The 12441-nt window shown below is 42.2% G+C and overlaps 2 gene segments (V, D, J or C); both read right to left on the reverse strand.

The window, feature by feature from the left end:
- Positions 1 to 6824: 6824 nt before the first annotated feature.
- On the reverse strand, positions 6825 to 7288 carry LOC113838407. The segment is given in 2 exon segments: positions 6825 to 7153; positions 7237 to 7288. Coding segments are annotated over 2 exon segments (375 nt in total).
- Positions 7289 to 9666: 2378 nt separating this feature from the next.
- LOC113838403 lies at positions 9667 to 10987 on the reverse strand. The segment is given in 3 exon segments: positions 9667 to 9724; positions 10531 to 10861; positions 10942 to 10987. Coding segments are annotated over 3 exon segments (435 nt in total).
- Between the last annotated feature and the right edge of the window lie 1454 nt (positions 10988 to 12441).

Here is a 12441-nt window from a genome sequence, read left to right on the forward strand (position 1 = left end):
CAGTGACCATGTGGACTTGATGTCATTTGGAAAATCACAATATACAATATTGGACCTCTATAATTACTTTGACAGAACATGGTCTCCAATTGATTAATCTCACCCCATATAGGGATTGCTCAGAAATGTTTGTAGACAGTTTAATGCGCTCTCAGCAATCATGTACAGTTCAGGAAGGTTATCCTAGGAATCTTGTGTGACTGTGATGAATCATGGCAGCCATAAGATGAAGTTCTGTGGAGGATGAAATCTGTACCTCTCCTTGAGAGATCCAGTGTGTCCCCACTGAAGTCAGCCCTATTCAACTTACATGGGTCCATCCAGTTCAAAAATAACAACAACCCAACATTCTTACCACTTTTAATCTTTCTGTGGATGGTTCCCTGGAATTCACAGATAATGGAACCCCTCTTCCCTTTCTATCCTGACTCTGTGGTTTATATCTGAGTAAGAGATTTCATGATGTTGCTTGAAACTTTATGTTGCACACAGTATTGAGGGGACACTGGGCCTTGGAGGACAGGAACTTTCTGCAATTAAAATACTCTGTAGTCATGCTTTCAATGGCAGAATTATTTGTTCCTGTCTTTCAGCCTTTGTAGAGCCAAGGTATGTGTGTTCTAATGAAAACAGATGAAAAACAAAAAAGCACAATATACAGAATTCATCAGACACAGATATGTGAAAGTTAGAGTCATAAATCAAGAGGGATTTTAAGTGACCCTTCACATCTCTAAAAACAAAAATCTCTCTCTCTCTCTCTCTCTCTCTCTCTCTCTCTCTCTCTCTCTCTCTCTCTCTCTCTCTCTCTCTCTGAGTCTCTCATCTGTGTGTGTGTGTGTGTGTGTGTGTGTGTGTGTGTGTGTGCACTTATGTATGTGTTAGTGTGGGGGTGGTGTGGTTATCCTGTGCCATACACAGATGTACAGTCATTGTCAGTCAGTGTCAATCTAAAACTTGTTGCAAAGACAATCCAATTTCAGGAAACAGGCAATGATCACCCAGGGCTCCTGATATCCTGATAACATCAATGCTTCTCACATCACCTCACTTTCTGTCTGAGGACAACAGTCACCCACAGCACAAATATTTAGAGAGACTTTCTGGGAACTGTAGGATGAAAAGATCCTAAGCTGCTGATAAAGGTACACAGTTATGTCTTTATGCTCTCCTGGGATGGTGTGTTCTGTGTGTGCTGTGCGCCCCCTGGTGGCCGTTGGCGGCCTCACAGTGAGGTTTATGTCTGGGTTCACAATGAGATCTCCTCACTGTGTTATGAGTACAGTAATAAGTGGCGGTGTCCTCAGATTTCACACTGTTCATTTGCAAGTACAGAGTGTTCTTGGCATTGTCTCTGGAGATGGTGAACTGGCCTTTTACAGATGGTGCATAGTTTGTGGTACTGCCATCATAATTAATTTCTCCAACCCACTCCAGGCCCTGCCCTGGAGCTTGGCGAACCCATATCATTAAGTCACTAGTAAAGGTGAATCCAGAGGCTACCCAGGAGAGTCTCAGGGACCCCCGGCTTTACCAGCTCACCTCCAAAATACACCAGGTACTCCTCGCACTGGACACCTGCAAACACAGAGACTACTGTCAGGAAAATGTCACACAAGCTCCATCGAGCTCATATCCACTAACACATTCAGGATCTCATCTCCATTAATCACCTTTTAAAAGAGCAACAAGGAAAACCCAAATCAGCCCCAAATCCATGCTGTGAACTCTGCTAAGTGCTTATCACTGAATGTGAAGACCTGAGATTCCAGGGTTGGGCTCCTTTGTTTGAGCTTCAGGGTCAGAGCTGGACTGAGTATCATGGGAGGAGAGAGGCCTTATTTGCATGTCTTACTGCTCTATAACAAGTTCTGTAGTTAGTAATAAAAGATAGCATGTCACAGTATGTAGGGGAAGCTGTAGCCACACCTACTTAGGAGTTGGCTACAGGTGTCCCTGACCACTTTTGCAAGGGCGTGGTCAGGGTGACATAGAGTGAGACTTTCAGGGGACTGCATTACTCTTTCAGTTTCACTTTGGTACTTTCTGGACAGACTGCTGCCATGCCAGCTGGCTAGGTCGCTCTGTAAGTAAGGCTTTTCCCTATTAAATACTATTATATTTCTACGTTGCTCCATATTGGTAATTCCCCACTATATCTGGTTGTCAGGAGCTGGATATTGGAAACCTACAGCCCATTTGGAACAGGCTGTGGGACCCACCAGGCCTGCAGCCTAGGCCCGGAAAGCGCCCTCTATCCACAGGTGCTCCCAGCTCTGAGACTCCTACGGTTTTTCCACCATGCTCTCGGGACCAGTTTGGACAGCGGTTTACCCACGCCCAGAGACCTCCAGCTCTTGAACCCAGTAGGTCTCGGCTCTCAGAAGGGTCTGTGCAGTGGCCTTAAAGCTGCACCTCATTCAGTGGTTGTTTCTCAGGGCCGTATACTCTCTAAGATAAGTGCAGCCACTTTTGTAACCTCTCTCCACAGCTGCCACCCAACACTGCCAATTGCCACGGATTAACTGAACACCTGTGCCACCGACTGGTCAAAGATAGTTACTGCATCTGGAGTAAAAATCAGGTAAAATTATGGAGGAATATTTATCATTTGCTAAAATTGGTAATATTTTTGCTTATTATGTGAATTCACTGTTTGAGGAGGATGCTAATTTGCCAATTACTGGCCTATATGTCGTGAAGGCAGTTAGCTTGCTGGTACAAATAATACCATTAGCCAGAGGGCTCAGGAACAGGGACAGAGATAACCTCACCACCTGCTTGCAGGAAATAACAGCTTTATGCAATGAGGTTTTAGAGAACAGATTAGGTCAGACCACAATTGTGCAGCAAGTGGAACAGAAATTAGATGATAAGCTTGGCTCTGTGTCCAATATGCTAAAGACAGAGCAATTTTAGCAAATGATAAATATTCCACCATAATTTTACCTGATTTTTACTCCAGATGCAGTAACTATCTTTAACTAGAAGATGGCACAGGCATTCAGCTACTCGGCATGGTGTTTGGCAGAGGTTTGCCAGGCAAATTGGTGTCAGCCTTGGAGAGAGGTCACAAAAGCAGCTACTCTTATCTTAGAGAGTATACGGCCTTGTGGCCACAACCACTGAAAGAGATGCGGCGCTACTGCAGATGCGGCCAGGGGAAGCCTCTGCTGAAAGCCGAGGCAGCTAGAAACTGTCTCCAAGCTGGGTGGATGGTTCTGAGCAGCTCAGCTGCAGTGGGGAGAGAGGGCACTTTCCCAGCCTAGTCTGCCATCGGGGGTGGAGGGGTGGGGAGGACCATCAGGCTGTCCCAAATGGGGCCAAGTTCCCGCTGCCAACACCAGATAAAGTGGGAAATTACCAATAAGGAGCCAAGAGAAAATATAAGGGTATTTAATAGGGAAAAGCCTTACTTACATAGCGACCTAGCCAGCCGGTGTGGCAGCAATCTGTAGGCAAGCCGAAAAGGAAACTGAAAGTGCCCATCCACTGAACGCCTCCCACTCTACGTCAGCCTGATCACACCCTGATTTTCAGTCTCTGATTAAATTATGTATCTCAAAATTGGAGAATATCTGCCATTGTCTCCAAGAGATTCCAAGATCATCACACATATCCCCCTCCAAAGGAAAATATCCTGGAAGGCATGAAACAGAGACAAAGTCGTCGAGTTTGGGTGAAGGGGCGAGAGGGTCAGAGACATAAGGACAGCTGGTTCCTGATGTAGGGAAGGCAGGCGACAGACTCTTCCGAAGAGAGAACTTCATTTCTAACCAGAAACACTTATGTTGTGTTTCAGATGCCTTGTTCATGGAGGACATAAAAGAGTGGTGTTCTGTCTTAATTCTGTGATATGATATGAGTTGCAATGCATATAGACATAATTACCCAAATTTTCAGAGATGTACTTGAATTGCTCTGGTTCCAAGGCAAAAAAAGAAACATGAATGTAAGTGTGGATTATGCAGCACAAAAAATGAAATGCAGGAATGCAGGAATTTAATTCAACAAAAGCTTATACAAATGTTGATTAACTCTCCCTGACAATAAGGGCTTACAATTAGAAAATATTACCGTAAAGTTGTATCAGAGTAACTCATGCACTCAGAACATTTCTCTGAACTACTTCATGACACTCAAAATTCCAGAACTCAGATATAGTCAACATGAGAGTTTATTTAATATATTTCCAATCAGTGCTGTAGGCATGTCTTGGGCTGCGACATGTGAGGTAAAAAGCACTTTAGAGAGAACACCTGTTAGATAAAGTGTAATTACTATTTCATCGTTTAGAAATTCTCAAGCACTTGGATTGAAAATGATGGTACTGCTATGTGATTCCTGTGAGGAGAGCATGTTATATGTTGCAGACGTGACTCATGGGATTCAGGATCCGCACAGATTAGAGCAGCAAACAAACCTGCATTAGGCACTGTGTCAAGTCTGCTACCAGAGGCAGGATTTAATCTCTTGAGGTGCTAACGCCATCCAGCCAGGGGAAAGAAAGTTGATGTCTCATGAGAATTCATCAGCAATCTCCCCAGCAAGCTGAAATTCTGAAAATCTAACAGTGGACATGCGGTTCTTAATCACATAGTGAAATGTCTGGGATAAATCTGAACACAGGGATGGGAGCTGTACACACACCTGGGACATCACCCCAGAGTGAAGGACACTCATTCCTTAAACATAAGACTGGAAAGAGGAAGCTGCTCACACATGAGGTCCAGGGTACTGTGTCCTCAAGAGATGAAGGTGGCTTCAAACTCAGAATGTTGAAGGGAACAGGGAACAGGGTGTAAATTCACAAGTTGGGTAGTGATACATGTAAGGTGTGAAAACTTCACTTTTCCACTTACAGGATCTTTAATGTGCAAAGGAACAGTCTGTAATTAATTTACTTTCTTCTCTTTTCCCAAGTCTCTCTCTCTCTCTCTCTCTCTCTCTCTCTCTCTCTCTCTCTCTCACACACACACACACACAACCTATATTGGGGTTTAATATTCCAAATTTGATTAAAAATCTTTCATTTTATGGAAAACATTCCCAGAAAAATGAATGATGGAAACCTATAATGGAAGCCATATTATGCAAGCATGCCCAACTTCTCCTTCTCTCCTTCTCTCCTTCTCTCCTTCATCTGAGCTGAGGCCTTTACAGGGCAGTGAACAATGCCTTGGGACCACAGCTCCTAGACTTGTCTATCAGAAATGCCTGGGCTCAACACTGTGGGTGGAGCTTCAAGGCCTGAGATCCCAGGTCACAGTCATACATTCCAGCTGAGAAAACCCCTCCTGACAGTGGAAAGATGTTACAGATAGATTCAAGGATGCTGGTGGTGGTTCTGATGACTAGAATCATGTTTGAAATTTTCCATCATTCTCTGTGTATAAGCAATTGATTATTCTTCTCAATAAGGTTCGTATGTAATGACTAAAACATGTATTGCAATATGATTAACAAAGAATTTTTACTATACTAAATTTGGAGTCTTGTCACCGTAGCTACATCATGAGAATTGCACGGTCTCTGCAGTTATTTGAGGTCAGGACAGGAAACCTTAGGGTCTCAGAAGACTCACTCACTCTCCAGATGTTTCTTTCACCCACTACACTTTCTTGCCCAGTGTAAGTTGTGTTTACAGTGGTCCCTGTTGGTCCTGAGCATCCTCAAATTGAGTTTGTTTCTGAGGACACAGGGAACCTGCTCATACTGTCTTCCCAGTTGGGGGAACATAGGAGGAAACTTTATACAGTCATTGCTATGTCAAGCAGTAAATTAGATTCAGCATGGGTTTGCATAATCTCTAACACAGAATCGGCCAAGGGGATTCCTGCCTGCCACAATGCATTTCCCACATGCTTGCATACATATTAACCATGTGACATTCATATTTGTAAGGGGAGGAGAGGCTATTCTACTAGGGGAACTTAAAAGTTAGTGTACTGATATAAAGAGACATCACACTAAATCAAAACTTTGAGATTACCAAATATCAATTGTTCTCCATGCTGGTTGTTACACATGTTTTTAAAATGTAATACTCTACAGAATGAGCATGAAGAGCAGGTATCCACTGCACTGATAAGAGTTGATACTGTATCAATGTAGGACCATGTTCTCTAAAGTCTGTGTACTTTAGAGCTTGGAACTTGGACAGGGAAGGCAATAAATGTGGGACAAGAGACTGAGGTAAAATCTCAGAACCTACCTAAATTAACATTGAGTTGATAAATGTGTTGTGTGAAAAGTAATTTAATAATACATTTGTATATCTTACAGGAATTACACATGTGTAGCAGTGCATGTTGACATAAATATCTGTTACATTCTAAGATATTGGAACTTCTGCTGGACCACACAGCCAGAGTCAACAATATACCTGGAAGCCACTTAAGACTTAAGGAGTTTTTATTTGCCCTGAAGTTGGTGATTTGGAATTGAAAGGTCAACTGTGTATCATACTTTATTCTCAGCTGTTGGTGCAAAAGTTCTCATCACTCAAAAAACAGATATATTTTCATCATAATTCATCATCACAGCTTTCCTTTGTTATTATTTTATTAAACAAGATCTGTGTCAATGGAGGCAGTCACTGGTAAGATTTCCCCAGATATAGTGAACTCTAGGGGCATCCTATATCAATACCACTTTATATTTAGTTGTCTTTTACAAAGTTGACAAAAGCAATGTACGTCTGTGAGGAGGAGACAGACAAATGCACTCTCAGATTGCTTATTTCTGAGCAGGTCTCCAGACTGATGTTATCTGTCATCTCAGTCCCAGGGCAGCTTCCTGTTCTGCCAGGGTTTCTGACACACTCAGGATGTGGTTGCAACACTGTCTCTTGCACAGTAATAGACTGCAGATTCCTCAGATGTCAGGCTGCTGAGCTCCATGTAGGCTGTGCTGGAGGATGTGTCTGCAGTCAGTTTGGCCTTGCCCTGGAACTTCTGTGCATAGGCAGTAGCACCAATATAAGGATGGACAGCTCCAATCCACTCCAGGCCCTGTCCAGGCTTCTGCTTCACCCAGTGCACTTCATACTCAGTGAAGGTGTCGCCTGAAGCCTTGCAAGATAACTTCACTGAGGTTCCAGGCTTCACCAGCTCAGCCCCAGACTGCTGCAGCTGGACCTGGGAGTGGACGGCTGTGGAGAAAATGGCAGAGTAGGTGTCACTTACACCTCATTCTCTGGCTCCTCTTCAGGTTTGTAACTGGAGATTCCCTTACCTATAGAAACTGAGATGAGGAAGACAATGATCCAGCTCCATCCCATGGTGAGGACCTGTGTGCTCAGGGACTGTGGAGAGGACACTGATCATGTGTTGTTGGTGTGGACGTCCCTGTATTTACAACCATAGGCTCACATGATTTGCATATTCATGAGCAGGGAAATTCTTAGATAAGGACCTAGTCCAGCTGGAGAAGAAGGAGATGGAGGACACCTGGGTCAGGCAGCAGGATGCTGAGGTCCAGTCCCATCCCTGTCTGAGGAAATGCATCACGTAACACTTCCCTCAGCAATGTGTAGACATGGTTGTAATATCAGGATCTAAGCTCTCAGTAGTTTTCTGACCTAGGACAGTTGATTTACTTTGTGAAGAGGTTGTCAGGTTGATTTGTAGATGGTGGCTGTGATGATGATGGTGACAGGAATTTTCAAAAGCTGCTAAGTTCTGATTACATCCTCATTTTAGATACATATAGTTAATATTTGCTTAACGGTATCTTAAATACTAAAAACTGACCAAAAGACTAAATGTAAATTTTGAAATATTTGCTCATCAATGTTTAATGCAGAAATATCTAAAATAGCTAAATTAATGTAAATAAACTACGTGTTTGTTAATGGGATTGTATCAAGAAGATGTGGTTATATGTAGAACACAGCAGACTCTTCATCAAGAAAGAATAAGGAATTTACTTCACTCTTAGCAAAATGAATTCAACTGGAGATTACTGCGTTAATTAAAACCATCTCTGAAACACAGACATTATGTGACTGTCTCATAAGTGTTCTTTCACATTCCATAGTGCATACAATTGTGTATACAAATATATTATGGTTTATAAGTCAAGTTGTCTATTAGACTAAAGGAAAACTAGGAGGGAAAGAAAAGGAGGAGTAGAAGTGGAGAAAATGCACGCAGTGTACAATATACACATGAATGAAAATTATAAACATATATAACATTATTTTTGCTATTCATAATTGTTATGTCATTGAAATTTCCATTACTTTATGAAACATATTAATTTCATATCTTCCATCACTATGTCCCTCTGTTTCCCTTTGGACATTCAAATCAGTCTCTCTTCCAACTTCCTGACCTCTTTAGTTTCATTAAGTAACAGATAACACACTGAGTACAATTAATAATATCTACATATACATAGGAGTGCCATCCACTAGTACATAGGGAACTGCAGAAACCTTCCTATAAAGAGTAAATATATTGTCCTCATCATTCATCAAATGCCAATAGACACTAAACTTGGTGTCGGTCCTCAGGAGTCCCTCCCTCCCCATGTTGCAATGTATTCTTAATGTTGTCAGGGATTGCCCTGAAATGTTTGTAGATAGTTTAATGTGCTCTCAGCAACCATGTACAGTTCATGAAGGTTCTCCTAGGAATCTTGTGTGACTGTGATGAATCATGGCAGCCATAGATGAAGTTCTGTGGAGGATGGAATCTTTACCTCTCCTTGAGAGATCCAGTATGTCCCCACCGAAGTCAGCCCTATTCAACTTGCATGGGTCCATCCAGTTCAAATATAACAACAACAAAACATTCTTACCACTTTTGATCTTTCTGTGGATGGTTCCCTGGAATTCACAGATAACAGAACCCCTTTTCCCTTTCTATCCTGACTCTGTGGTTTATATCTGAGTAAGAGATTTTATGATGTTGCTGAAACTTTATGTTGCACACAGGACATTGAGGGGACACTGACCCTGGATGACAGGAACTTTCTGTAATTAAAATACCCTGTAGCCATGCTATCAATGGCAGAATTATTTGTTCCTGTCATTGAGCCTTTGTAGAAACAAGGTATGTGTGTTCTCCTAATGAAAACAGAAGAAAAACAAAAAAGCAAGATATAGAGAATTCATTAGATACAGATATGTGAAAGTTAGAGTCATAAATCAAAGGGGGTTATAAGTGGCCCTTCACATCTCTAAAAACAAAAATCTCTCTCAGTCTCTCTCGCTTTCTCACTCTCTCTCTCATCTTTCCCTTTGTGTACATGCGTGTGTGTGTGTGTGTGTGTGTGTGTGTGTGTGTGTGTGTGTGTGTCTGTGTGTCTGTGTGTCTGTGTGTCTGTGTGTGTGTGTGTGTGTGTCTGTGTGTGTGTGTGTCTGTGTGTGTGTATGTGTGTGTCTGTGGTGTGTGTCTGTGTGTGTGTATGTGTGTGTGTGTGTGTGTGTGTGTGTGTGTGTGTGTGTGTCTGTGTGTGTGTGTGTGTGTGTGTGTGTGTGTCTGTGTGTGTGTGTGTCTGTGTGTGTCTGTGTGTGTGTGTGTCTGTGTGTGTCTGTGTGTGTGTGTCTGTGTGTGTGTCTGTGTGAGTGAGTGTCTGTGTGTGTGTGTCTGTGTGTGTGTGTGTGTGTGTGTCTATGTGTGTCTGTGTGTGTGTATGTGTTGTATGGAGGTGCTGTGGTTATCCTGTGTCATACACTGACGTCCAGTCATTGTCACTCAATGTCAATCTAAACTTGCTGCAGAGACAATCCAATTTCAGGAAACAGGCAATGATCACCTGATGACATCAAGGCCTCTCCCATCATCAGTTCAGGATCCCCTGCTCTGGCCCAGTGTTATGTGAGCAGGAGCCCAGAATGCTGAGAGAGTAACAGACTCTATACCAGAGGACTCCACAGTGTGATATTTGGGTCCGTCTTCATCTCTCAATTGATAAAAAAGTGTGATTACAACTAACAAAAGCAATCCAGGATTAGACTTATTTATAAATGATTACTTAGAATTGAAATTATGAGGAAATGTAAAGGGACTCCTCATAAATCTTTGGTAACAACTTCTACTAAAGTATTCGGTGTGCTGTTAAGTACATCAAACTGAATTTTGACATCTGTTTATGTTTGTTCTGATATTGCTGATCTATTTTCCTAGTCAAATTCTTATTATAGTATATTCCCAGCTACTTTATCAACAATTCTAATGTCTTTAATTTAGATCACACACACACACACACACACACACACACACACACACACACACACACACCATAATGAATTGTCACAGCTTCTTATATTTTGTTTCATTAAAGAAGACACATATCAGTGGAGGTGGTCACTGATAAAGATCTCATCAATTTGTGGTATAATGCAGGGCACACTCAGTCATTTTCAGATGTCATTTGGAAAAACTAACAAACACCTCATAGGACCATTAGGAGGAGGCTGAAACAGGACAGTCAGATTCATTATTTCTTTGTAAGTCTCCAGGCTGCTCTTCTGTGTCATCTCAGTCTCTGCTTCCTGCTCCTCCAGGGTTTCTGACACACTCAGGATGTGGTTGCAACACTGTGTCTCTCACACAGTAATAGACTGCAGAGTCCTCAGATGTCAGGCTGCTGAGCTCCATGTAGGCTGTGCTAGAGGATGTGACACTGGTCATGGAGACCCGTCCTTGGAACTTCTGTGCGTAGTCTGTGCTACCAGTTCTAGGGTTGAGACGTCCCATCCACTCCAGCCCCTGTCCAGGCTTCTGCTTCACCCAATGCATATAGTACTCAATGATGTTGTAGCCTGAAACCTTGCAGGACACCTTCACTGAGGACCCAGGCCTTACCAGCTGAGACCCAGACTGCTGCAATTGGATCTCGCCTTGGACACCTGTGGAGAGAAGGAAAACTGGATGCTACTGTCACCTGAGCCTCTACTGTCCTCAGGCCTGGAACTGGAGAGCCTCTTACCTGTAGCTGCTGCTACCAGGAAAAACAAGCTCCAGCTCCAGCCCATGGTGAGGATGTATGCACTCAGGGACTGTGGAGATGAGGTTAGTCACCTGTTGCTGTGGTCTATAGACATCTCAGTATTTAGCATCACGAATTCAGGTCATTTGCATATTCATGAGACAGTTAGCTGTTATTATCAAGACCTGATCCAGCCTGAGAAGAAGGCAGAAGCCTCTGAGTCAGACAGCAGGACACTGATTGACCAGTCCTAACACACTCTTATTGAATACATCCCATAACTCATCCCTAAGCTCTTCACAGACAGACTCCTTCCCACTGAGACTGAAGTCCCCACTGTCATGTTCCTCAATCTGAGCCACACTGAATGGTCCATGAGCCAGCTGATCATCCTCAGTGTGAAATGTGTTTGTGACTCAGGGAACTTGCATTGAGGGCATTGAGTCCGTCCTGGCCCACCAGGCTTTAGCAGAGGATATTGGAGAGTGTTGTTCAACCCTCATCAGATACCCGCAGGACCCATGGGACACCTCTAATATTAGCTGGCCACACCTTAGACATTTTGCCAGAATGGGGCATGAATTTCAACCTATTGAGTAGAACAACCCTTGTTATCAGTGTGGGCACTTAGTAAGGGATCTATGTTAATGTTTCTGAGACACAAGCTAGAGGAGCCCAAATGGACTCTTGATAAACTCAAACGCTCCAAAAAACTTGGATGTTAAAGTTTTCTTTTTAAGAATGCTGTAGGTGTGTTTCTCATGAGTTTCCTTCTTTAAATCACTTTCTTTTGTCTATTTGTTTGCTTTCTACAGTGGTAAAGAATTGTTGTGGAGTTGAATGGTTGGTACTTATGTAAGTAAAAGAAAATTGTCCTAATTTGAACCACCTTAGTCAAGATAGTATTTGATAATAGCCAGAACATTAATCACAAAAACAATATAAAAGTCACCCAAATTAGAAAATTGAAACTTACTCATCAATTCAGACGGCATGAATATATATATAATTAGAAACAGTCAAAGACTACATGAGGTATTACAACCAATAAACAAATTAAGAAAGATAGTGAGATACACCATCACTATTCCCTATAAATTAATACTAGACATATTAAAAATCAAGATAGAAAAATAAAGACATACAGAATTACACCATGCATACCCAAACTCTCACTACCAAATTCCTAGCCTCCTCCTCTGTATGAGTTATTTACACACACACACACACACACACACACACACACACACACACACACACACACACAGAGAGAGAGAGAGAGAGAGAGAGAGAGAGAGAGAGAATGAGAGAGAGAGAGATAAATATATAGGACAACAAGCTCAGTTTTTTTCAGTGTTTTTTGTACATGATTTCTGGGATGACCACTTCACATTGGAAATTTGAAAATATTCACTCAGTATGAATATTATCATGAGCCCATATACACATATGCACATAATTCAGTCAAAAAATGAGAAAAATCAATTAAATATTTAAAAA

The sequence above is a fragment of the Cricetulus griseus genome, chromosome 5 (assembly GCF_003668045.3).
Source record: "Cricetulus griseus strain 17A/GY chromosome 5, alternate assembly CriGri-PICRH-1.0, whole genome shotgun sequence".
In the NCBI taxonomy this organism is placed as follows: Eukaryota; Metazoa; Chordata; class Mammalia; order Rodentia; family Cricetidae; genus Cricetulus; species Cricetulus griseus.